At 41.0% G+C, this 26,001-nt stretch overlaps 2 protein-coding genes across 2 annotated transcripts in view; both read left to right on the forward strand.

The window, feature by feature from the left end:
- SNX6 (sorting nexin 6) overlaps window positions 1-12,673 on the forward strand; it is a 47,843-nt gene extending 35,170 nt beyond the window's left edge. Inside the window, exons 10-14 of the mRNA XM_015416396.1 lie at window positions 131-170; window positions 2,751-2,837; window positions 5,188-5,347; window positions 7,150-7,235; window positions 12,279-12,673. Of these exons, the coding sequence (XP_015271882.1) occupies window positions 131-170; window positions 2,751-2,837; window positions 5,188-5,347; window positions 7,150-7,235; window positions 12,279-12,332 (427 nt within the window). The 3' untranslated portion in view covers window positions 12,333-12,673. The remainder of the gene's footprint in view (window positions 1-130; window positions 171-2,750; window positions 2,838-5,187; window positions 5,348-7,149; window positions 7,236-12,278) is intronic.
- Window positions 12,674-14,892: 2,219 nt separating this feature from the next.
- On the forward strand, window positions 14,893-24,249 carry EAPP (E2F-associated phosphoprotein). The gene is made up of 6 exons (XM_015416398.1): window positions 14,893-14,979; window positions 16,219-16,400; window positions 19,501-19,599; window positions 20,819-20,942; window positions 22,366-22,488; window positions 23,145-24,249. The coding sequence occupies exons 1-6, from the start codon at window positions 14,906-14,908 to the stop codon at window positions 23,419-23,421; spliced, it is 879 nt and encodes a 292-aa protein (XP_015271884.1). The 5' UTR covers window positions 14,893-14,905; the 3' UTR covers window positions 23,422-24,249.
- The last annotated feature ends 1,752 nt before the right edge of the window (window positions 24,250-26,001 follow it).

Genomic DNA, 26,001 nt, shown 5'->3' on the forward strand with positions numbered 1-26,001 from the left:
CATCAGATACAGCCACATGGATAGAACAGTCTGTGCATATTTTTCATATTAGATCTCTTGGAGGTAGAAATAAATCTGCTAACATGGAAATGACCTAAGCCATTTTTCTATGTCTCCTTTTCCTTTTAAGATTTTTTCTGAAAGTGTCAGAATTGTTTGACAAAACAAGGGTATGTATTACAAAATACTTCTTGCCTATATCTAATCTGCACAGTGATGGTCATTGTTGCTACTAATATCGCTGTGTCTCTAGTTTGAAATTGTTAATTGGGGACTCCTAATAATAGGTGTGTCCTTGACGAGACTCAACTCCTTCCCCTCTAAGGTGCTCTCTGGTCGCTTCTTGGGACTTCCGTTTTCGGAACGTGTTTGTGATTGTGGACAAGAGATGATAGAAACTATGGATCATATAATGCTTTTTTGTCCTAAGTGGAATAAGAAAAGAGAGAGATACATCATTCCCGTTATGAGAAAAGAAAAGCTTCCCCTCCTTCCTTGGGTAGTTTCAGTGCTATTGTCTGATAACTTCCCTGACAATCAAACCACGGCTATAGTGGCTTCCTTTCTAGCTGCGGTGATTAAGAAAACAAATCTCCCTGAGTTTAATTAGTTTACTGCTGATAACTGTCGACCTTTTAAGTGTGTGTTGTTTTTTTTTTAAATTTATTTTATTTTATCCTGTACAGTTGCTATGGCTTTTTGCTAATGCAATTATTATTATTATTATTATTATTATTATTATTATTATTATTATTATTATTATTATTATTATTATTATTATTATTATTATTATTATTATTATTATTATTATTATTATTATTATTGGTGTGTTCAAAATGGTGTGAAAACAGAGGAGATTTAAACCCTCCTTTTCTGTTTGGGTTTATTCTTGCTGGTCTGTCTCCATGTTAAAGCTCCACCACACTTTATTTATTCAGTATGTACCTAAAAACTGATTCTTGTAGCTTTGCTGGTTTAGAGTTCTTGCAAGGCTGCCATACTGCTGCACGTAAAAAGAGATAGTTGGTCTGCTAACTTGCTCTACAGGAAATATATGGGTCAGTATCATATACAGCTCTGAGTATCTTGTTGGTTGTAGTCTTCAGTTTAAACTTTGTACACTAATCCAAAAATAACCTTTCATGCATTTATGTTCACTCATTTGAAATCTACTTTTTTGTCATTTTATTAAATGGAAATTGATGGGACCTACCCAGGCCTGTAGCTAGGACTTTATTTGGCGGGGGGGGGGGGGCTTGGCTGGGCATGTGTGAATGCGCAGGAATAAGGCAAGGTAGGGAGGTAGAGGGCAGCATCACTTTAGACTCCCCTGGCTGGGAAAGTTGCCAAGGCAGGAAGTGGAGGAGGAAAACAAAATTTGCAAGCCAGGAGGGAGACAAGATGAAGGGCCGTAAAAAAGGAGAAAGAGAAGAGGGAGCGAAGAGGGAGCCGAGCGCAGTTCCAAAGCAAGCTACTAGGGAAGCAGGAGGCAGCGGAGGAGCCCTGCACTCTGGAGAAGCTCTCTCTCCCGCTCTGTCTCCAATCTGTGCCTTCCTTGGGGAAGCAGCCCTGCACTGTCCAGGTGCTGATCTGGAGGAAGACTGCTGGGCTGGGGTGACTTTCCGCTCCTCTCCCTCCCTTATCTTGAAGGCCACCAGGCGAGGCACGCAGTGTTGGGGGGGGGGGAGCAGCTGGGCAGCCCAGTCTGCCAGGGCTTGCTGAGGGGCACCATGCTGCTGGAGGGAGCCAGGCACAGCTTGCCAGTGGCCCCAGGTTGGCGTGACGCGAGCGTGTGCCTGTAATAAAAGGTTTTTAAAATTAAAAATACAGGTTTTCAGGATTGGAATTTGTGGGGCTGTGCCTTTAAGAAAGGGGGTGGAGCTCCAAAAAGCCCCACCATAGCTACAGGCCTGGACCTACTGTTCCAAGTAAACTGGAAGAGGCTCAGGATGTGGAACCCCACAGACCAATGTAGTACTTCAACCATCCACTTGTATGAGATAGGCAAAAAACTGATTTATGTTTAAAGACATAACTTTTAATAATTAGAAAGAGCTGGTCATTATGCAGGGTTTATATAATTTTATTTTAGAATATTGCAAATCTTTTTCTACATTGAATTCCCACTGATATGTTGTCCAAAAAATAGATGACATTATATAGTGGTGATGCTTAGTTTCATAATCGGAACCCCAGATTGGTATGATGGGTTTATAATGTATCAAGGAGAGATACTGGCATGTTTTTATACATTCTTGATTGTAAAACACTTATATCTTCTTCCTGCTGTGTAGGATATGTAGCTTGTGGTATGCAGACTTAATAAATAAAGCATTTTTACACTTTAAAAACGGTTTCAGTGAAGTTGCGAGGTGGCTTTGTGAATGATGTAAGGGTCGGCTAATCAGCACTGTCTAAACTTGCTTGATCTAGATAAACTTATATATTTCTCCAAAATTCTGACAGCCACAACAGGATCACTACAAATTATATAATATGCACACCCTTTCAGCCTCAATTCTAGTTAACTGGTATCTTTGAGATCCCTTGTATTTCAAAGTAGTTGTTCAGAATTCTTTTCTTGAATTCACATATGTCTCTGCATTTTTAATATTTAAAGTACATGTCTATAAAAAAGTTAATTGAAAATAGAATGGGTGCATGTGGGGCTTACTGAAAATATCGTAAAGTATGGGTCTTATGAATTTGGTACCACTTGGTTGCCCTGAAATCAGTTTCTTTGGGTCTAGAAAATAGAAGCACGAGTGTCTGCTGATGAAGACCTTAAACTTTCAGATCTTCTAAAATATTACTTAAGAGAATCTCAAGCTGCAAAGGTGAGTATTTACTATTCTTTATTTTTAGAATTATGTTTTATGAAAGAGTAACTTGAAATTATCTGTTTAGAAGAGTTGCAACTAATTAAGGTTTTATCAGTTTACCAGGTAGAAACTATATTGCCGAATACTTATAATAATCTATGAATGGCTTTTGATCCTCTGAGTAATAGTGAAAATGGATAGTTCCTCCACATATTTTAGCCATAGTAATTCCAGAAGGGTAGCAGTGGCCCCGGTCATACGGGCAGGAAACTGCGGGGGAGAAGCGTGGCTGTTTGCCCTGGGGCAAACTACTGCGCAGTTACTCGATCAGACTTCCCGTGGAGGTCCTGTGGAGGTACCCTGGAGGTTCCATGGCAAGGGAGAGGTGCTGATCACAGGACAAGCCGGCGCGCAACGAAGAAGCACGCGCCGCGGCAAAATGTTTTGTTTTTGTGTGTACACGACTAATGTGCATGCTCCGTTGGGTGCGTGTGCACATCCACAGAGACGTGGACAAAAAAACCCACCTTATTTGCAAGGGGACATGGGCGGGCGCCGGATGCCACCGGAAACGCGATCAGACGCCCGCCCTTGCCCCGCAGTTTCCGGAAACTAGTACCTCCGAGGTACTAGTTTTTTGCCACGCAGTTTCGGCTGGAAGCCTCGGTTGTGCCACGGGAGTGCTACGCTTCCCAGATGTGCTGGTGAGATCGCGCCCGGAAACTCCGCCTGTTTTCCGTCTCACTTGTGTGGCTTCTGTTCCGTGTGACCGCAGCCAGTGTTTAGTTTCTTGCAGCAAATTACACAGGAGTTGAATAGCAAATTAGACTAATAGTACTTATTTCTGAATGAGCTTTTTGTGAGTTAAGAGCTCACTGGATATTTAGTCACGCCTGTGGATATACACTTTTATGCATCTAAGGAAGTGAGTTCTGACTCATGGAAGTTCATGCTGAAGTAACTTTTAAGGACATAACATAAGAAGAGCCCTGCTGGATCAGACCAGTAGTCCAGTTAGACCAGCATCCTGTCTCACACAGTGGCCACCCAGTTCTTCTTGGGGGCTAACAACAGGGCATAGAGGCTGAGACCTTCCCATGATGTTGCCTCCTGGCTCTTGGATTCAGAGGTTTGGTACTTCTGAATGTGGGGGTTCCCCTCAGTCACCATGGCTAGTAGCCACTGATAGAGCTATCCTCCATGAATCTATCTAATCCCCTTTTAAAATTATTTATTCCTGTAGCCAACACTACATATTTTGGCAGCAAATCTCATATTTTAATCACTCATTTTAATCACTCACTTGTCTGTCCTGAATCTACTGCCCATCAGCTTCATTGGATGCCCTCGAGTTCCAGCATTTTGGGAGAAAAATTTCTCTTTGTCAACTCTCTCCACTCCATGCATAATTGTATAAACCTCTATCATGTCCCCCCTTAGTTGTCTCGTCTCTAAACTGAAAAGTCCCAGACTCTTCAGCCTTTCCTCATAGGGAAGGTGCTCCAACCCCCAATCATCTTGGTCTCCCTCCTCTGTACTTTTTCCAGCTCTGTGATGTCTTTTCTGAGATACAGGGAGCAGAACCGTACACAGTATTCCAAATGAGGCTGCACTGTAAATCTATACAGGGGCATAGTAATATCGGCCATTTTATTTTCAGTCCCATTTTATTTTCAGTCCCTTTTATTTTCAGTCCCTTTTGCCTTTTTCACTACTGCAGCACACTGGGACTTCACTACTTACTTCCCTCCATTGTAAGAACTTTTGTTGGTCTTTAAGGTGCTACCTGACTAGTGTGTAATTATTTCAGCCAGTAATTGAAAAGACCAGATATAATCTCCCCACTACCACCAATCATGTATTTGATATTAAATACCCTTCCTCATAAGACCAAAGACTTGTTAAAGCAAAGATTTAGATCCTGTCATTCCCTCCCCACTTAACTGGGCAAACAGAAGGGGGGAGCCGCATTGAACTATTTTCCCTCTCCAAATACAACCATCCACTGTGGGAGGAGTTTTTGGAATTCGTGGCTGGGTTGCTGCTGGAAAAGATTGGCAAACACCTTTTGTGCAAGAGGAATTAACTTTGTGCTGCTCTGGGTCTAAGCCATCTTTCTATAAAGGGAACAATAGGATTAGTTATATTTTAACCATAGGTTTTCTATTCAGTTACTTCTAAGCAAATGAACGTGTCTGTCGTGGAAAACAGGTTGCACATAGGAAAACTGTATGGCTTGGTAAAATTAAATTCAAACTAATCTTATGAAAATAAAAATCTACATTATCCCATCTTGTTTGGGTGGAGATAAATTTTCTAAAGTGAATATATCTTGTTGACTTTGTATGGTGTACATGTTTTGTAGGACCTTCTATACAGAAGATCTAGGTCATTAGTGGATTATGAAAATGCTAACAAGGCACTAGACAAAGCAAGAGCAAAAAACAAAGATGTCCTGCAAGCTGAAACTACTCAGCAAATTTGTTGTCAGAAATTTGAAAAAATATCTGAATCAGCAAAACAAGGTATTTGAAAAATCTTGGAACTTCGTTGAGTTTTAAAGTTTTGGTGTATTTCCTTATTGTAGCTTTTCAGCCAAATATATTAATATGCTTTTTTTTGTTTAAACAAACTACACATTGTATACCCACAGAAGAATAACTGCATTTCAAGCTGATTAATACATGAAAATGCATCTTTGTAACTGTGTACACATTTGTTCATGTGCCCTCAGTGCCAGCTGGTTCTCCTAATGGGTCTGAAGTCATAATGTGGGTAGAATCAGTAGACAACAAGATCCCGAAGTACAATTGAAGTAGTTTGAGATACACGTGTTTCTTCAGCTCCTTGTGCCGAAACTAACTTGAGTCCAGTTGGTGTGTCTGATGTTTCTTGGTTTCTTAGGGGACTGTGACTGGAGAAGCTGAGTTGATTAAGTATCAAAGGTTTTCTCTACTGTATCCCAAATGTAGCCTGACCAAGTGTGCCATGTACATGAAAGTTAGAAATGTGTGTTCTCCCTAGAAATAGATTATCATTAATGAGTGTTGGTGGAATTTTTTATGTTAGATGTGTAGATAAAACAAGAGGGGTACCCACAAGGGCTTGTAGGGAGCATCTCATTTCCCCCTCCTCCCCTATTTCCTTTTTACCCTCTCTGAAAGCCCCATAGTGTCCCCACCTTTCCAGGTTCCTTTTCGGCTTCCCACCCATCAGGCAGCTTAACTTTAGCTGCCCCCATCTTCAGCTTTCCCTCTCCCTGGCAGCCTCTACCCAGGAAAACTATGACCCAGTTGTACAGTGCTGGCTGCTGGGTTGGCCCAGTTGTACAGTTCTGGTTGCCGGACTGGGCCCGGTTGCATGATGGGGTAACCTCAAGACTTGCAGGGGGCACTTCGCTTTCCCTTGTCTACTTTCCCCTACGCTGTTTCTTCTTTACCCACTCCTGGCCCACCCCCATATGCTTACCTTTCCCAACGCTACTTTCCATCTACCAGCCAGCCTAACTTTTGTTTGACCCCCCCCCTTCTTCAGCTGTATTTATTTACTTTATTTATACTGTGTCTTTCTCCACAATGGGGGCCCAAAGCAGTTTACATCATTCTCCTCTCCTCCATTTTATTCTGACTGAATTTTAGTCTGACTGCAATCTTGTGAAATAGGTTGGGCTGAGAATGTGTAACTGGCCCAAGGTCCCTAAGTGAGCTTCCAAGCCAGAGTGGTGATTTGAACCTGGGTCTTACAGATCCTAGTCCAGCACTGGCTTTCATGAGGTGGCTGCTGTTGAATAGTAACAAGCAGCCATTTCTGGGTGAGTCATGCAGGTCACATGGTATCAAGTTGCCCAGTAGTTACTGCCAACCTCAAGGAGTCTTTTTTCAAAGGCCAAAACAGCCCTTGAAAGGGTCCCCACTTTTTACTACAGAAACTAAGACTTTAAGGTCAGCAATATTGTAGTGGTTGCCTAGCAACAGCCACTAAAGATATTCATTTCTTAGTCACAGGTGCTGCTTTTATTATTTTAGGGAATTTTAACTCTCTCCTATATTTTTAAAGATTTTTTTGCAAACCTGGCCCATTCTTAAAGTTTGTAAGAAAGATCTATCTTACCTATTTATGGCTCCTGTCTCTGGATTTAAGTATTCACACATTTGGCTATGCTGAGAATTAGATTGCTACCTTAAATTATTACACCCTTAAAATTCAGAAGTATTTCTAGGTTTATGCTGTTGTGTGGGACTTTTTTATTTATTGCCCTAGATAGGACTGTTTATGAAATGTAGAAATTTGAACTTCGAAACTACTTCCAACTTTTTATTTCTTACAGAACTCATAGACTTTAAAACTAGAAGAGTTGCTGCATTCCGGAAGAATCTAGTTGAACTGGCAGAATTGGAACTGAAGCATGCTAAGGTGGTAATTCACTTTGTATTTTCATTACTTTTACCTGAAAATAAGCACTCAAAAGTAAAGGTGTACAAAGTTCTGGAAATCTTGAGACCATAGGGAAAATAACAGTATTTCTGCTTTAGGTTTTTTGGGGAAAACTGAAATATATGCAAACTTAACAAACCTAAATATATATTATTGCCTTATGGTGTATTGCATTGCTTTACATAGAATATAAAATTGTACGATTTGGTATAGTTATGTAGTTTAGAAGTATAAATACCTTATTTATACTTTGCCTTTCTCCCCAGTGGGGGACCCAAAGCAGCTTATATCATTCTTGTCTCCATTTTATTTTCACAACTCTTAAGTGTGTGTGGCTGGCCCAAGCTTCCTTGGCTGAGTGGAGATGCGAACCTGGGTCCCCCAGATCCTAGTCCAGCACTGTATCCACTATACCACATTGGCTTATACAAGCAAAATTTTGAACATACCCGATACCCAAGAGAGATATGCAAACTGGTGCATTATATGCTACCTTAACACATCTCTTAACCTTTGCAGTCTGAGACGCAGGAAAAAGTAAAAGTTGAAAATCAACTAATTTTGTAGTAAACAGATATTAAGTTAAACTTTAACATTGAACAAACAAACTCTTCAATGGTCCATTATCATACATATGGCATATTATGAACAATTGTTCACATGTGAATAGGATACAAGGAATTATCTAATGCTATAGATAGCTTGCTTGCATTAAAATCTTCTTACTGTATATATTTAGTAAAGTGAACTGTAGATGAATGAAATAAAAGCATTTCACTCATTCCAAAAGAGACTATTTCATATGTGTTCTATCCAGTGATGTGGGTTTTCAGCAAAATTAAAATTGAAAATTTTCCTGAGGCTCTAAATAGAGTGTGATTTAGCATGTACATTTTAGTTTATTTGTAATAAACAAAATTTAAAGAGAACCTCATGTTAATTTTATGTCCTAATAGAAACAAATACTTGAACTGAAATAGATTAGAGGGCAGAAAAAAGCAAATGTGATCTTTTATCCAAGCAAATACACAGTTTTATGTAAAAATCACATGGCATGTACTTTTGTTACATTTAAGAAAAACTCAAAATGCACTGAAAACTGATCCATTAATTTTAGCAGATGAAAGAACTGTGCATGATATGCTGAGGATGTAGTTGTCCTCTCATCTGTCGCAGCAGAATTTAACTCTCTGCCACAGATGCAACCAAGGCATCACAGTTTTGCAGTCACATTTGAAAGCATCATTTTCATTTAGAGATGTGAAGACCCCGAATCTACCCCCCCTCTGAATTTTGTTTCACTTTTCCAACAGAAAAAATGGAAACTTTAGGGAACACGGGGGAGGGGGGGGACCTATTAAATATTTTCTCTTTTGGAATTGGTGAATGCTTTTTACGATGAGGTTTTAGTCACTCTATGTATAGTATGAAGTAGATTCCTGTGTTACATATTTCCTGTGCAAACTGTAGACATGTTGCATATTTTCAATCATATTTAAATGGGACTAATTTTTTCTACAGTTGTGCTGTAATGTGTGTGACGATGATACGGTGTTGAAAATGTCAATGTTTTCAATGTTACAAAGTCTAACTCAGCATTCATATTTTCTGCTAGCCCTACTATGACTGTATGAGACAGTTTCTGTAAAGAAATATTATTCTACAAAATATGTGTTCTATTTTCAACATAAATTTTAAACTTAAATTTTTTCTTACCTCTCAGCTTGGGTTGCCAGCCCCCCTCCGGCCACCGGTGGGGGATGGGGTGTAGGTCTGCCAGATCCAGGTTGGGAAACTTGGAGATTTGGAGATGGAGCCTGGGGAAGACAGGGTTCTCTTTTCTATAGAAACTGATCTCCATAATCTGGAGATGAGCTATAATTCTGGGGGATCCCCAGGTCCCACCTGGAGGCTAGCAGCTGGCAAAAGTAAGATACATGTGCTGTCAAGGAAGCATAGAATGCAGTAGTTCGCAGCTGGTTTTTTAGTATTGGGTACACTCACAGTTTTTTCTTTTAGAAAAACTACAGCATTTATCCCTTTATAAATTTTATAAATGTGTTGGGTGGATACAGTCAGTTTTTCTTATATGGACAATTTTGAGCACTATGTGCAGGAACAGACTGAGAAGCCAAAGCAGCCCTAAACAAGGCTCCCAGCCTCTCCTTCTTACCCCCCCCCCCACCTGACGAAAGGCCAGACAGGAGAACTGAGGGTAGGGAGGTGCTGCCGTACGCATGCTCCTCCTTGCAGGTTATTGCACTATGCCTGGGCTGGCGTGGGGCACTGCCATTCTCTTCCTTCCTGGCTCATGTGCCATGTGGCGAGCAGTAAGGGGCACTGTGGCATCTGGCTTCGTGCAGGTGTGGTTCAGCTGGTGAGGAGGAACAGGATGATGTTCTGTTTCATCCTGCTGGATCAGATGTAATACAACTGGCAAGGAGTATGGCCAATAAGCTCAACCTCACTAGCAACACGATGCTCAGGCCAGCACAGGGTGAAGCCAGGCACCTCGCTGGCTGCTCTGCACCCAAACAAAAGCACAGGGTGAAGTCCTCTGGGACAGGACATCCTCCAGGGTAGCAGCCACCATGATTTCACTCAGTAAAACAAATAGCCAGTCCCAGTGGTGTTCCTAGCCTATTTGGCACCCACAGGAGATAATTTTTAACACCCCCTCCTCTTTTTTTTTTTTTTTTTTTGCTGTCAAGTCACAGTTGACTTATGGCGATCCTGTAGGCTTTTCAAGGCAAGAGACATTCAGTGGTGGTTCCCCACTGCCTGCCTCCACATTGGCCCTGCCTAGCTTCTGAAGTCTGACAAGATCAGGCTAGGTTAGGGCTATCCAGGTCAGGGATATGACAGTGTTCCCCCCCAGTAATAATCATGAAATAAACCTAAAAATAATAATGGCCAGAAAATAGATTCAGATGGGTAACTGTGTTGGTCTGAAGCAGCAGAACAAAGATTGTTCTTAAAGGTGCCACTGGACCCAAACTTTATTTCAATGGCCAGAAAAGAAATTCAGACAGTGAAAATGTTCTTTTACTTAACTTCATATATATAATTATACTAGTTAAAAAGATTCAAATTCCAACACACTATTCCATCACAAGAGCCAGCATAGTATAGTGGTTAAAGTGTTGGACTAGGATCCAGGTTCAAATCACCATTCGTGTCATGGAAGCTTGCTGGGTGACCTTGGGCCAGTCACATTACTCTCAGCCTTGCCCTGACCTGGATACCCTTAAGATAGCCTGATTTTGTCAGATCTTTAGAATCTAAGCAGAGCTGACATGGAGGAAGGCAATGGCAAACTGCCTCTGACTGTCTCTTGCCTTGAAAACCCTACAGGGTCACCATAAGTCAGCTGTGACTTGATGCCCCCCCCCCCAAAAAAAAATCCATCACACTACTTGTGTTATGAGCAGGCACTTGGGAGGGCTTCTGTTCTCCATTTCAAAGCCCAAGAGCTGACCATCCCAAGCATCTACAAGGCATTTTGGAGAGCTAGGAGTCTGCTTTTGTACTAATTTTTACTAACAAGTTATCTGAGGGATTGCGTCTCCTATTATGTCCCCCAAAGGGCACTTTGCTCAGCTAATAACCCGGTCCGAAGGCCGTCCAGCTATCCTCAGCCTAGTGGAACACTCTGTCCAATGAGGCCTGGGCCCTGCGAGACTTGGAACAATTTCACAGAGCTTGTAAGATGGAGTTGTTCCACCAGGCGCATGGTCAAGGATGACTGGCAACTCCCCACTTTGGAATCAATTCTGCATCTGCCCTATTGTGCTATCTAACATGGAACTGTTAACACTGGGATTGTTAATTTTAATCTAAATTGTATTTAATTGTATGTTGATTTTAAATGCTGTGACCCACCCTGAGCCTTCCTGCGTAGGTGAGGGCGGGCTATAAGTCCAATAAATAAATAAAAACCAGCCAAAGCATCACAAAACAGTGATCACACGCTTCACCAGAGTGGATGTTAAGAAACACATACCCCCCAACAATGGTGCCCCCATCCTCCATTATTTCCAAAGGACTAAAGTCAAACCAGAGAATCTCTGCAGTAGAAATTGAAGGTGGGGGGGGGGGCATTTTTGCAAGCCCAGTAGAACAAGTACAGTGTACAGAGTGCCCAGCAGTACAAGTGCAGTCACAGAGGGCCCAGCAGAACCCAGTGCAATTGTGGCAATGCCAGGTGATGTCAAGCACAAAATTACAGTCCAAGCGGGGGGGGGGTTGAAAGCCTAGCAGAACCACTGCAATGTACGGTGCCCAGCTAACCCAGTGCCATTGTGGCAATACCAGCTGATGTCAGGCACAGAATCCCAGTCCAAGCAGGGGTGGTTGTGGAAGCCCAGCAGAACCAGCACAGTATACAGTGCCCAGCAAACGAGTGCCTTCTGAAAGAGGGAGAGAAATTAAGAGAGGGATTGGTTTTATTTTGCTGCAATACCCTAACTATTGCTTTGCAAGATCTGGCTGAGCTGGGTACAAGGAAAGAAAGGCAGAAAGGCTAGACCTGCAGGCTTGCAATTACTGTAGCAGCTATCAGTATGCTGGCTTATTTGTATGATCTGTTAAGCTAGTTTGTTTCAATCTTGGAGAAAAGGAAATTGAGCCGATCCTAGAGTGTTTTTTGCTATGCTCAGACTTCCCTGCACCCCTACTGGCTGCAGCCAAAACTGTTTTTTAAAAATAAAAGGAAAGATGTTTGGCTGGACGCAGCATGACACTGGCTTCAAGGGCTCTCCTTCAAGGGCCTTCCTCAAGCTGCACCCAGGGTGGAGCACACCCCTACCCCACCCTTGGTACACCACTGGCCAGTCCACCTCAACTATGTGATTGTCTAGAAGTTCTGTGCTGTTCATGGCTTCTGAGAGTCCATCAAACATTACCTGCATGTTTTACACCTAAAGAGAAAAGACGGTAGATTGTTCTATTGTCATTTAGTAGACTGTATTTTACACTGTGCAAGACTAAACAAAGGCAGTGACATTTGTTTTGTTTCTACAGGGTAATCTACAGCTGTTGCAGAGCTGTCTGGCAGTGTTAAATGGAGATACATAAATCAGGATTCAACCTCCCATTAAAAGGGCTGCCTTCTGCTGGAGTTTATTTTCATGACTTTAAATTGGCATTTAAAACTTGATGAGGAAATCGGTTTACAAAGGACATATAAGCAAGCTCCCCCCTTCCACGAAAAAGCATAAGCTCACCCGAGTAATTCCAGACTATTTGAAGCAATGGCAAAATTGTTATACACACATATTCACACTTGTTAATTTAATCATTGTATGCTCTTATTGCTCAGAAACCAACAAACATTCTTGGTCTCTTTTTTTTGTGAAAGTAGCCAATATAATTATGTTCTTGTTAAGGCTAGTATTGAATATTGCTGCCACTCTTATTTTACTACCTTTTTGTAACTTCTGAAGTTGATAATTTGAAACAAATTGTTCCAAATTGATTAAATGTTGCCACTAGGTGTTTGAATATTGTTGTTATAAAGCATTGTCTTGGTTATTCCACATAATGTTATCAAGCATCTTAACTTTTTTTTCCAATAACAAACATTTCCTAGAAATTTTGGAGCAAACTTTATGTAATCTTTATAATAGGAACTTCAAAAGAAAAGCAAATGCATTAGTATGTTTGCCTTAACTTGTAGACTAATCCCAATTATTGTAAAATAAACTGTGAAAAGTGATTTTTTCTAAAATTCTGCAGTCATTGTATTATGTTTATCATTTCAAGTCTAGTGAATACCCACTTAACAGTAAATGTTGTTGATTCTTTTAATAAAATGCACTAATCTAGAATCCCATGTATATAGATGTCCAGGGATTAATATCACCGGGAGGGGCCCTCCTGCCTGCCTCACCAATCAACGAAGCTTGTCTGGTTGGGCATATAAGAATGGCCAGCCCCACAGTTATGGAGCAACCTCCCAAGGGAGGTGTACCTGGCACCTTTGCTTTTGATCTTCAGGAGGCATCTGAAGAAAGCTTTATTTAGGACTGCATTTGACTAATTTAGCAGCCTGAGACTTTAAACTTATTTTATGCATTCTATAACTTTTATTTATATGGCGTGAAACCTTGAGTGCTGCAAGGCAGAAGATGCTTTAAATCAATAAATAGGTCTCAACTGTAAGCTTCTCCAACCATGTCTATGGTAAACACAAAGGAAGGCATATTCATACCGGTTTCTTGCACTGAAACGGAGATCTTGCAAAATGAGCTGTGAATGCAGGTGCCAGGCCTAGACCTTACTACTGTATCCTTTTCTTGGATAAACTAACAGGTGCAAATATTCCTTAGAGCGCTTCTCCTTTCTCCATTGTATCGATGATGGCAAAATCTGTATCTGCTAGAGTATTCAGGTTCTGGTGGCTGTAGTTGTGATGCGTTTTGGACCAGAAACTGTGCTTCTAAGGACCCCAAGAATTAAAGAAGTCTTTAATTTTCTTCTTTTCTTCAAATCAAGATACAAAAATCTGTAATACATGCTGAATGCATTTGTGTCACTATGGCAATTAATCCAGTATTGTTCTTCATTTTAATATTGTTCTGAAATTGCTGAATCCTATCCTAACATAATTTTAGAGACAGGAAAAGCAAGTACAGATGCCATCATTTTACAAGTGTGGCCTACCACTCAAGGTAGAGAAGTTTTTCTCTGCTATAGGAGGAAAGTCAGATGAAGGAACCAGCTACCTAATGTTTATTTTCTGAGAGAAGCAGTCTGAAAGCAACCCAAATCAAGAAGTGTAAGACACGAGCTGCAGTTCCAGGCTTATATGGCTTTTAAGTAAGCTATGTTGAACTTAAGAGGGGTTTACTTCTGGACAAACATGCAGACTGCACACAGACCTCTGTGCAGTAGCTACAGGCAGGTAGCTAGCAGCAGCACTACAGTGAAAGCAAAATAAATGGGACAGTGCTTTATTAATTTACAGCAAGAGACAAAACCAGAAAATCCTCTATTTTTGTAAAAGATCCTCACTCAAAATGAAAATTTTTAAAAATTGTCCAATTTTTGACATTTTCCAGCTCCAATTCCTTTCCGTATTCTCTATTGCATTTGCCCCTCAGACGCAGGGATGCCTTTCTACTGTGATCCTGTATTTGTAATATACTACGCTGCTTTCTAGTCTACCTACTCTAGTTGAATTTAAGGATAAAAAGTCCTCTTAATAAAAATGTCATTTACTCAAGCTGAATATTTGGGGGGGCACTCAAATGCAGAAGAGAACAGGAAAGAGAGAGAGGCTGCCCCTCAAATAAAGTCTTCCACACAAAGTAAATTTATAGGAGTCCTTACTCTCATTTGTACTGCTTGCCCCAGGGGGGAGAAACAGAATGGATTCGTTTAGGTTAGCAGAAGAACAACGAGGTGGTACTTATTCTGGCTTAAGATAGGGGCTTATAATGAAAGAAAACCCACATTTTTTAAGGTGCTCTAGTTGCCCAAAAGCTTGGGGAACTAACGCAGCAGATACACGATTAAAGGATAACTCGTCTGCCTTAGGAGCTGTGAGCACCCGGAGATGACTCAGGAACCGGAAGTACGGTCTCCAGATTAGGTGGAACCGGAAGAAGGTTAGCGTTTCCGGGGGACGCGAGTTCGAAGGGGCCGCCATGAGCCGGTTGCGGGAGGAGGATGATCCCTATGTAATCGAAGAGCCCAGCGACGAGGAGCTGGCGCAGAGCAGGTCGGAGTGGGAGGCTATGCAAGTCTAGCCGTCCCGTGGGGGTGGGATGGGTATGAGAAATCCAGGCAGAAATGCTCTTGAGGAGTTAATTGCGAGAATGCATCTGAAGTCGTATGAGAAAATTGGGGGGGGGGGGTTGTTTTGGTCTTCGGAAGCTCACCCTGTTTGTCGTCTCCAAATATTTGGCGCCATCGACAGCTTTTTAAAAAGGCTCTGAAAGAAACTTGGCTTTCAGGCATCGCTCCCTGTTCTTGTTGCTTAGGTGACAGAGAAAGCAGCAAACTGTTCGTACCCTGATATGCATGGTGATGTGTTTGTTAGACTCCATGTACTCTCGACTGGGCGGTGTCTATAATGTTTGCACAGTTGATTCATGTATGAATCCAGTGACTTGGGTATTCCTAATAAACGAAAGGTGTCCCCCCCCGTCTCAGGCTAGCGAGGCTCCTGGCCCCACCACCGACTTCGTCTTCCTCTTGGGTCTGCAGCTGCCGCCGGCAACCGCCGCCTCGGCCGGGCCCAGAGCTGCGGCCGGCGTCCTTCTCAGCCGCGGCTAGGCCTGCGACGGCGGTGAGACGCGGCTGCAGCTCCAACCGCGGCAGGGAAAGACTCCGGCCGTCGCTCCGGAGCCTCGGCCGCCGTACTTCTCTGATGTGGCTGGAGCTGAAGCATGCCCAGACGAATTTAATCCTCCTCTTATTTTTTTTAATGTTGAAGAATTTTGAAGAAAGTATCCACGAATCCCCATGTGGCTAATAACATATCAGAAATAAATTCTCTCTTTCTCCTGATTAAACAGCTGGATGTGGGCTTTAGTGTACATTTGCAACTCCAGTTGTTTTAGTAGTATCACTGTGTGTCCAAAGCTGGGCACAATATGACAGCATCCCTTGGAACTCTAAGTAAGGAGGGTGCCATCCTATTTTTTCTGTAATTTTTTTACAAGGTTATCTGTGTGTTGGGTTTCCTAGGTATTGCTTAGGTGAACCATTCAGGTAGAGCGTGCTTTAGTTCCTTGTTTGCCTGTGTATAAGATATTCATCCCTACAGGCCAGAATTTTTGCATAAAAGCAGATGTTTTCATTGTTGCTGCTGCAGAATTAATAGTACTTTTTTGTAATTAAAGCTTCAAAGTGGGGAGGGGGAGGATAGACCCTTTCAGATGTTTTTACTGAACTATTGACATGATCGGCATGACTGTTCTGATATAATGGTCCTGAACATTTCATCCTTTTTTAGCTCTGAAGATGAAGTTGATGTGCTTTTACACGGCACCCCTGAGCAGAAGCGAAAACTGATAAGGGAGTGTCTAACTGGAGAAAGTGAATCTTCTAGTGAAGATGAGTTCCAGAAAGAAATGGAAGCTGAACTGGACTGTGCCATGAAAAATATTGAAGGCAAATGGAAGTCACAGCTTACAGGTAAAATATCTTTACAAAATTATAGAGTATGAGTAATATGTCTCTATTTGTGGCTGACCAAGACCTTAAGGCATTGCATAGGTCCATGTGGTCCTTCTTTCCAAAGAATATGGCTTTATAGAACAAAAACAAACATAACTAGGTTGAACCATTTTTTGTTTATCTTAATTATTTGTGGATTCTCTAGTGGTTTGTTTCATGACCGAAATGGTTCCCTACATTTACTTTAGAGAATGTTGGGTTGGTTGCTATGGTTACTAATCTACTGTTTTCAGACAAAATGAGCTTTTGGCAACCCATGATGTGGGTTTTCCAGACAAATTATAACTACTTATTTTTACTTGTATTTGGTAAATAAAAATTTAAAAATACTTTACATTAATGTTATGTCCTGATAGTAAGAAATACTGGAACTGAATATATGATTAAGAAACAAACCACCCAAACAAGTGTGGTTTAAATGGTAAATTCTAAGCTTTAGGTGGAATACATTAAAAGGGGTAATACAGCATGTATTTCACCAGAGATGCTGAAAATTATTGACACTAATTTTAGCACACTCAGAAAACTATGTATGATACACCATGGACATGATTGCCCGTTTGTTCATATGTTTCAGCAGCATTTAATTGTTAAGCATGAGGGGGTGGGTCCATGGGGACACCTCATCTTGTGCTTTACTTATTAGTTCCATTTCAAGATGGTGCTTGTTGTATTTGTTTATTTAAAATATTTAATCCCACTTTATCTCTGCAAACTCCAGGTGACTAACAGAACAGCAAAAGCTGCAGGGCACAACGTCCCACATGTTTCACAAATTAAAATTAATGCAGAATTAAAACAGAATTAAAGCTAGTACACAGAGGTTTACCTGCCAGCAAATGCTCTCTGGGACAGAATATCCTTTTTACCACATAGAACATATAAATCAGAATTTTAACTTTGACTTGACCTACACAGGTGATTCCCCCCCCCCCGTTTGATTATAGTACTTATGTTTTTATCTCTCCCCCTGTTTACACATTGATAAAACATATATGTACTCTCTCACCAAATTCCTAGGGATAATAACATTAATTACAACTTTTTAACTGCCAAGCTTTCTTAATGTTGTAATGTCAATGGCATCTGTTCATAGTTTTTAATTTTAACTTTAGATATGGAAAAAGTTTCCACCCTGCATTTGTTAGCAACATTCTTACCAAAACAAATGTGCAGGTAGTTCTGATTTGAGTGCTTATATAGCACACAGTTCCTGCTGTCAGGATGTGTGGAGTATGTTTCAGCTTGGGCTGATGTTGAGTTAATCAGTCCAGGGGCATACAGTGTATTCCTTATGGCTGGCTGTCTTCAGTTGACATAAAGCGGCTGGAAGCACAAAAGTGAGGATGTTTCTTTGAGTTTCTTCCTGTGCTGCAGGTTTCATGAGACTGCTCTCTGGACATGACTTAACAATTGCCAAGTTATCTATTGTAACATATTTAGCATATGTTGTTTTGATATTGAGAAACAACTGGTTTTAAAATCTGTAGTACTTGGTTCAGAAAATTGGGTTTTCTCATAATGTGTGGGGAATAGACCTATGTAGTCAGAAAACTGCTGTGGCACAGTGGCTTGAATAAGGGAAAGTAAGGATCAAATCTCTCTCTGTCTCAAAAGCCTCCTGAGTGGGCTTGAGCAAATTTATCTGAGATTTTGGGAGGCTGCTGTGAGTCCTTGGGGAAAGTGTAGCATGCATTAAATCAGAGGTGTCAAACTCATTTGTTATGAGGGCCGGATCTGACATAAATGAGACCTTGTTGGGCCAGGCCATGTGTGTCATAAAATGTAATGCCAGGTAGCAGAGATATAAACTTTATAAAGGACACAGGCGCAAGCCCAATTAAAGATTTTTAAACTTTAAATAAAACATGCTTAAAACACTAGCACTCTTGCAATATTTTGTCTGTTGAACAGTCTCTGATAACTGACGCCTCTTGCTCTGAATTATTGCATCCTAAGTATGCTGTTCAGGTGTATATCTGTAAGCTGCAAACCTACTTTTGATTTATTGACATTCATTACAGAAAACTCATGCTCAGTGTTCTGAGCCTAGGACCCAAGGGAAAACATGAAATGGCTGGGCATTGCAAGGTTTTGTACTTGCTTCATGGGCTGGTCGAGAACATGAGAAGGCATCCTGACACAGACATAGGGTCATGTGTTTGTCTACAAAACTATACTTTTCCCCAGAGAAATAACTACAACTTCCTACGAAGGAAATGTGCTGGGTGAACCTGGTCTGGACACACACACTCAGCCTAATCTACCTCACTGGCTTGTTGTTATTCCTCCTCCAAAAGAGTGCACATTGCTTTCTTACTGAGAAAGACTGGATCATGAGGGCATGAATACAGTGAAAAGGGGGAGGGAACCCAGTTGCACCCAGGAAAGTCCTGGCATAAGGAGCCCAACAAAACACACACACACTGTAGCAAGGCACACAAAAGCTCATACCTTGAACAAAACTTTGTTGGTCTTAAAGGTGCTTGGTATTTCTCCCATGCGATTGAGGCAGCCCAGCAAAGCAAGCTGTCCCTTGTTCCCTCTCTTCAGGGAGGAGCCTCAGCCAGTGGAAGGGAAGACAGGCTTCCCTTTGTCTCCTGTAAGATTGAGGCAGCCTGTCCAGTCCCTCCCTCCCCCTGGGAGGAGGAGGGGGAGGAGCCTCAGCCAGTGCTTTACCAGACTCTCTCAATTGTACAGGAGAGGCTTGCCTATCTATCTCTCCTGTGCAATTGAGAGAGTCTGGTAAAGCAAGCTGCAACGTGGCAGCAGCAGCAGAACTGGAAAATAAAGCAGAAAACAGCCAGGTCTTTGCGGGCTGGATTGGAACCCTCCAAGGGCCTGATCCAGCCTGCGGGCCACATGTTTGACACCCATGCATTAAATAGTTTCCTAAGTAACTATCTCTCAGAAAATATAGAATCAAAAGATAGAAGTAACTTTATATACTGTTACAAGGAATGTTAAACTGATTCATTTCCAAGAAAATATTTATGTGTCTGCTCTATTGTAGTGATTGCATGGTGACTACATATTTTGTGTTCAACTCTGTGACTAGATGTGACTTCAAGTGCTGGGCAGTCTGGAACTGTCACCACTTCAAAGTACTATGATGACATTTATTTTGATTCTGATTCAGAGGATGAAGACAAAGTAGGTAAATAACCAATAACCAAACAATAGCTCTTTTTCTCCTGTATAACCATTCACATTTACAGAAATAGTGACACATTGCTGTTGACAGATAACACGGGTTTAACGATGATTGAGCTTTCAAAACAGACTGAGCTGAATCATGAACTTAGTTTTATTTAGTAGCTTCTTTCTCATACAGAGCTCTTCACGCAAATGAGGAAACTCGCGCCTGTTTCAAGTTAATTTAATTAAAGTTATAATGGCTTGCATCATAGATGCAAATTAGGCTGGACACAGTTGTCCTTGTGTGTCTGAGAGTATATTTGCCTGGAGTGGTTTTCATGTTTAACCGATACACTGACTGGGTGTGTCCTCTCCCCCACTTCTGTCCTCCAGGTGAAAAATTGCACACCAATTTCTATTAGTCACTGGGCTTTGATAATCAGTTGCATAAATGTAATTTGTAGGTGAGTGGAATCACGTACACGGTGGGATCTGTTAATCAGTGGAACCTAAACATTAATGGAGATCTTTCATAAATGTCTCTAACAAAAATTTCCTTTTTATTCTATGCAAATACCATAGATTATCTTTTACATACAATTTCTTGGTTTTCCTGGCTATCCTGACAAAAGAATCCTTGGGACACAAAATAATGTAAAGCCATAGGGAAGGGAAGGGATGATTCCTCTGTAGTATTGCAGTTGTCCTATATCCCAAGTTGGGTGAATTTATACCTTAATAGTTTTAGAGTAATTTATATTGCTGTCTTATGCCAAGCCTAACCATTGGTCCATCTCAGTATTGTTGGATCTTACTGGCAGTAGCTCTCTGACAGACTAATCATTCAATGCACTAGCTCTATCTGTGTCTGCCAGCCTGTTTGCTGTCCTAGTGAAGAGTGCCTTATGTTCATTGGTTAATCCCCTCCTGTTGGGTTTGCTAGAAAGTGTCCTCTTCAATCATTTGAGCTTTTTATTTGAATACCAGTTATTAATAATAGCAACAAATGACAACAGTTCTTATATAAAATCTTTATAAAAATTAGTTATAAAAATTAGTATTACTAACATGCTGAGCCTGATGTATTCTGTTGGGAATCTTGTGGGCTATGCCCTCTCAAAACTACAGAGGCTGAACTACAAGTGGATCAGGCGCTGGATTGCTAACATAATGGACTGTAGTTCTGCTGTTTCATCATGTTCTTTGTTTTCTGACAATTGTGTGTGTAAACTTGACAGTTTCAGAAGAAACTAAGAAAACAAGGAGACATAAACAGCGTCGAATTCCAACTAATGATGAGTTGCTGTATGACCCAGAAGAAGATAAAAGAGATCAGGAGTGGGTAGACAGGCAAAGAAGAAGGTAATATGAGAGTATTTATTTACAGCCACAGGGATACTCAAAATTGACATTTTATTGTACCAAGTTGCTTAAATTTCACATTGTGACTCCAATGTATATATATTGTATATTTGCTATGGCAAGTATGGATATTTCCTATCCTGAGAAGTGGGGTATAAATATTGTAATTCACCAAAAAAAACCCCACCCACCCTTGAATAGGTATGGCCAAGTAGAACATTTGTCTTTGTCTTTGAGAATGCATTGAATGCTTTGAGTTTCAGATATAGAAGGGGCTGAATGATTTAAGTTATCCCACATTCCTCTCCATTCCTGCAGCTCTTCCAACCCCCAAAATTTCATTCCTGAGTTTGCAGGATCCGTGCTGGGGAACAGTCATGTGCATTGGTGGGCTGTAGAAGGAGGGGCAAGATGATAAAGTCAATCCCTGTCCTCTGTGGAGCTGTACCTATAGAAAGGAAGGAGGAGAGATTTCACTCTCTTGCTCTTCCTCCCTTCAGCCCCTTCCCTGACTTGTGTGGTTTTTCTTCCTTATGGGTCCTACAGCCCTGGGAATAATCTTTCCTAGTGTTGGAAGGGACTGCAGGCAGGTAGGAATGTGGTAAATCTCCATGTTCCATGTATAGAGTGGTAGGGTGTATTGCCCATCATCTGATGGTTCTTACATTTTCTCTCCCATTTTTTTTAAAAAGTGGGAACCATCACATTCTGGCACCATATTACAAAAACTAATTGCTTGTATATTGCAGAATTAATTTTTTGTTACTGGAATGGTTTTTTAATAATGGGACAAAGAGTAATCCTGAAAGCCATTATAACTTTTCTTGAAGAACATGATAGGAAAATATTATGAAAAATCAGGTTGCATGGCAAACTTTAGGGCTTTATTCATATTTACCTGCAGGAGGCCTGAGAGCTGCTTTTCCTTGGTTTCAACCATATGTGAATGTTTGCCTTCCTCTCAGACAGGAGATGTTTGGGTGGGAAGGAGGTATAGCAACTGGCCCGGGCCATGCAGCTATTGACTACATGAGCACTTCCTTTATGGTGCATCTGTGCATTTTTCTGGAGCCGCATAAGTTTTGTGCTATGGGAAAGCAGCCCTGATCGTCTTACTGGCCTGCCTGTGCATGTCTATGAAATAAGTTTGAAATAGGAGTATTAAAATGGAGAGCACATAACTGCTGTAAGAAAAAAAAGAATTGAATTTTTCTTGCATGAAATGCTTATGGTCTTAAGGTATCTGTTTGTACTGTTTTATCTTGTAATTTGCCTTGAGTCTTGGTGAGAAAGACAGACTAGGACAGACAGGCAGAAAGAAAGATCCGTACTCTTGGTGCAGGGTTTGGAATACTTCAGTGTTTCAGTAAAGATGCCTAACCAATCAGAGTAATTCCCTTATCTGCATACTGCATTATTGTAGGTATCATAATATCAGAAGTGCTCAGCCTGAAGGCAACCAAGCCAGACTTTCAGCCATTCCAAGCAGTGATGCTGTTTTGAACTGTCCTGCCTGCATGACTACGTTGTGCCTCGACTGCCAGAGGTAATTACTGAACTATAAGCCACCTGTGTGATATATGTTTAGCCTCTGTTTAAATAAGCAAAGGTTTATTTACACAAGCATGCTGTAATTTTCATAGACTGGTCCTTTAAGAACTGGGGACTTGTTCACACAATAAGGTGGCAACCATATCACTAACTCTGCTTACGTGATAGGAGAGGTATGTTTGTAAATAACTGCTGAGACTGTTTGCTGAAACAGCCCTTCACGTTCATGGGGAGGAAATTTATCTTTTAGAAATATGTACTGCACTGAACTAATTAAAAACTTGACGTTTTCTATCATGACGTGCTACTTCTGTGTATTATAATATTTTAATAAAACTGTTTTCAAATAGATAGGCCTACATCCAGTGAAGCGCATAAAGTGCTTATGGAGCGCTCTCAGATTGTAGTCCAGTGCTCTAACAACTACACCACATTGGAGATATGCTGTGGATTACAAATACCATTTTAAATTAACCTGTTTCTAATGTGTCACTGTACTCTTTTTTTGGCTATAACAACATAACTTCTGGAATGTGTACAAGATGTTCTTCTCTCCTTTTTCTTCCCTTGCAAATCTCTTGGCTTCATACCGCACTGTTTGTTTAGTATTCTACTAGGTAAATATGATTGCATTTTCCCCTTTATTTTTAGACATGAAAAATACAGAACTCAGTACAGAGCGATGTTTGTGATGAACTGCAGTGTTATCAAAGAGGAGATTTTGAAATACAAAGGCCCATTGAACAAGAAGATAAAGAAAGCACACAAGAAAATTAAACAAAGTAGTGAATCCGTTGCTGGCCTGGAAAAACAAGAAGAGGAGGAGATATATCACCCGGTAAAGTGTACTGAATGTTCAACAGAAGTGGCTGTCTTGGATAAGGATGAAATTTTTCACTTTTTCAATGTTTTAGCAAGCCACAGCTAAAATGCATAAGTCATGTTGCTTAAGACTGTCTTAAATTTCAAAAGCAGAGGGGTTTTGTTTGTTCCATTTTGTATCATCTATAAAAAGACCCACCTGATCTGGTGTGAAAATTATGTCTTCATTATACTGTCTGTAGACATAACACAAGTGATCTAATTTATGTACCTAATTAATAGAACAGTTGCCAAGTATGTATTTTTTTCTTTCAGTTTTGTTCATCAGAATAAAAACATTCTTTTTAAAAGGAGATCAGGCCAGCTTCCATGGTCTGTTGTGTTTAGTTGATAGCATGTGGTAGCGACTAGGTATGTTGGGGAAAATAGTATCTGCTTTGTACAAATTGGCATAATTAAACTCAGTTCAAAGCTTCTTGGATTTGATTTTGTTCTGTTCACACACCTCAAAGATTTTGAAATGCCAGAGTACTTGTTTTTTGCTTGCAGTTTAAAGTGGTCTTTGATATGTCTAGCTCACTTCTTCCCAACAGAAAGCTGTCTCAAAAGCAATTTCTGAATTCTAAGGCTGGAACAACCTACTTTGTGGCCCAGAATATTGCTCCATTTTTAGTAATGAAATTTAAGCAGGAATTCTTCTCTGTTGGAACCTTGTGATTTTGCACTAGGAAATCATAGAGTTCTTCTTACTTGAATATAATTTCTGAGGAATACTTTATTGTGTGCTAATGATGTACATTAAAAGAGCCTTGCTGGATCAGACCAGTGGTCCATCTAGTTCAGCATTCCTCTCTTGAACACTGGCAAACCAGTTACAATGGAGGACCAACAGGGCATAGAGGCTAAGGCCTTCCCCTGTTATTGCCTCCTAGCACTGAATTCCAGTTCCAATGCGAAAGGATGCTAAAAGGCTGTGCTTCATCCTTTGAGCACTTTATTTTAGTGTGGTGCACCCCCTCTTTAAGGCTTCCCTCCCAAGCCAGGTATTAGAAGCCTAATTGAAGGTGCTCTCACAGAGTTTTGCCAAATCCAGCCCAGGAGACTTAGCAACACTCCGTGAGTTCATGAGTTCTTTTCTTACAAGACCCAGGGTGTACACCAAATAACCATAACTTTCCGTAAGAGAGGAAACACAAAAGAGATTTATTTTACAAAAGGAACAAATATCAGTACTTTGCACAAGACTCCAACGCAAATACAAAACAAAAAAGACACCTATAAGCTAATTTACACTTTTCTCTAAAAGCAGGGTTTTCCTTCAGGCCAAAATCTTCCACATATGAATAAAGAAAGTTTCAGTCTTGACAAACAAAGATCAGCCTTATGCCCTGCATGTAGAAACCATGCAGCTGGAGAATCACCCTCTGCCATTGTGTGGAACCTGGCTTTTGCTTGCCAATTATACTGTTATCTCAAAACTAACAAAACTGCAAGCCCGACTCTCCCTCTATGAGCCCCAAAGGGCTTTACGATCTGCCAATCAACATCTTCTGGGCCCCAGGGATGTCTATCTCACCTTGACTAGGGCCAGGGTCTTTTCAACCCTGGCCCCTACCTGGTGGAATGAGCTCCCATACAAGATCAGGGCCCTGCGGGGCCTTTTACAATTCTGCAGAGCCTGCAAGACGGAGGTCTTCCACCAGGATTTTAACTAGGGTGACGGACATCCCTCCCTCTTTACTGAGCCTCCCTTCAGCTGGTCAGAACTGCATACCAGAGATGGCATCTGTGAGGTTTTAATGTCAATGACAATGGCACCGATTGAAGGTTACTGTGGTATTTTACTAGTGTTTTAATGGTGTATATTGTATTTTTATCAAATTTGATGTAACCCATCCTGAGCCTGCCATGCAGGGAGAGCGGGATATAAATCAAATAAATAAACAACAGTTTAACAAGGTTGACCTTTTCAAATTGACAGGCAAAAAATACCAGATGATAATTTCTCCATTTGACAAGAGTATTCAGCTGTTAACCTCTTCTGAACTGTAACAAAAATTAAAAGGGGAAGGGGTGGTTAAACCTAGGTATCACATTTAGTCTTTTGTTTGTGTCTTCTCTGTCCTATGTTTAATTTAGCCTTGTTTTACTTAGTTTTTAGTCTCTACCTCTCTTTGTTTGGTGTAGTGGTTAAGTGCGCGGACTCTAATCTGGGAGAACCGAGTCTGATTCCCCACTCCTCCACTTGCCCCTGGCTGGATGACCTTGGGCAAGCCGTAGTTCTGACAAGAACTGTTCTTGAAAAAAGAGCATTCTTTGTCAGAGTTCTCTCAGCCCCACCTACCTCACAGGGTGTCTGTTGTGGGGAGGGGAAGGGAAAGGACTTTGTAAGCCTCTCTGAGACACCTTTGCGTAGTGAAGGGCAGGGTATAAATCCAATCTCTTCTCTGTCCTCTTTTATAGACTCACTGCCAAAATCTCCTCTCCCATGTTTGGGTGGAGTTGGAACTGCGTGAAGGTTGAGTAGATGAAAAGGCTTTGAGGGAGTTTAGATTGTTAGCCTATTATCATTTAGCTTATAAGCATGGGACTTCCATTTTGTTTTTAATTTGAAATAGTTGGGCTTTTAATTTAACCATTGTTTTAATTTATTTTAATTATTTGCCCCCCCCCCCGAGTGATTTTG

The sequence above is a fragment of the Gekko japonicus genome, unplaced genomic scaffold, assembly GCF_001447785.1.
Source record: "Gekko japonicus isolate JY-2015 unplaced genomic scaffold, Gekko_japonicus_V1.1 scaffold1540, whole genome shotgun sequence".
Classification (NCBI taxonomy): domain Eukaryota; kingdom Metazoa; phylum Chordata; class Lepidosauria; order Squamata; family Gekkonidae; genus Gekko; species Gekko japonicus.

Bases quoted from the DNA above. Each gene is read 5' to 3' on its own strand.
- EAPP (XM_015416398.1), top strand. From the start codon at position 14,906: ATGAGCCGGTTGCGGGAGGAGGATGATCCCTATGTAATCGAAGAGCCC. The intron at 16,401-19,500 runs GTAAAATATCTT...CTCTGTGACTAG, and splicing joins ATGGAAGTCACAGCTTACAG to ATGTGACTTCAAGTGCTGGG. The intron at 20,943-22,365 runs GTAATATGAGAG...GCATTATTGTAG, and splicing joins GTAGACAGGCAAAGAAGAAG to GTATCATAATATCAGAAGTG.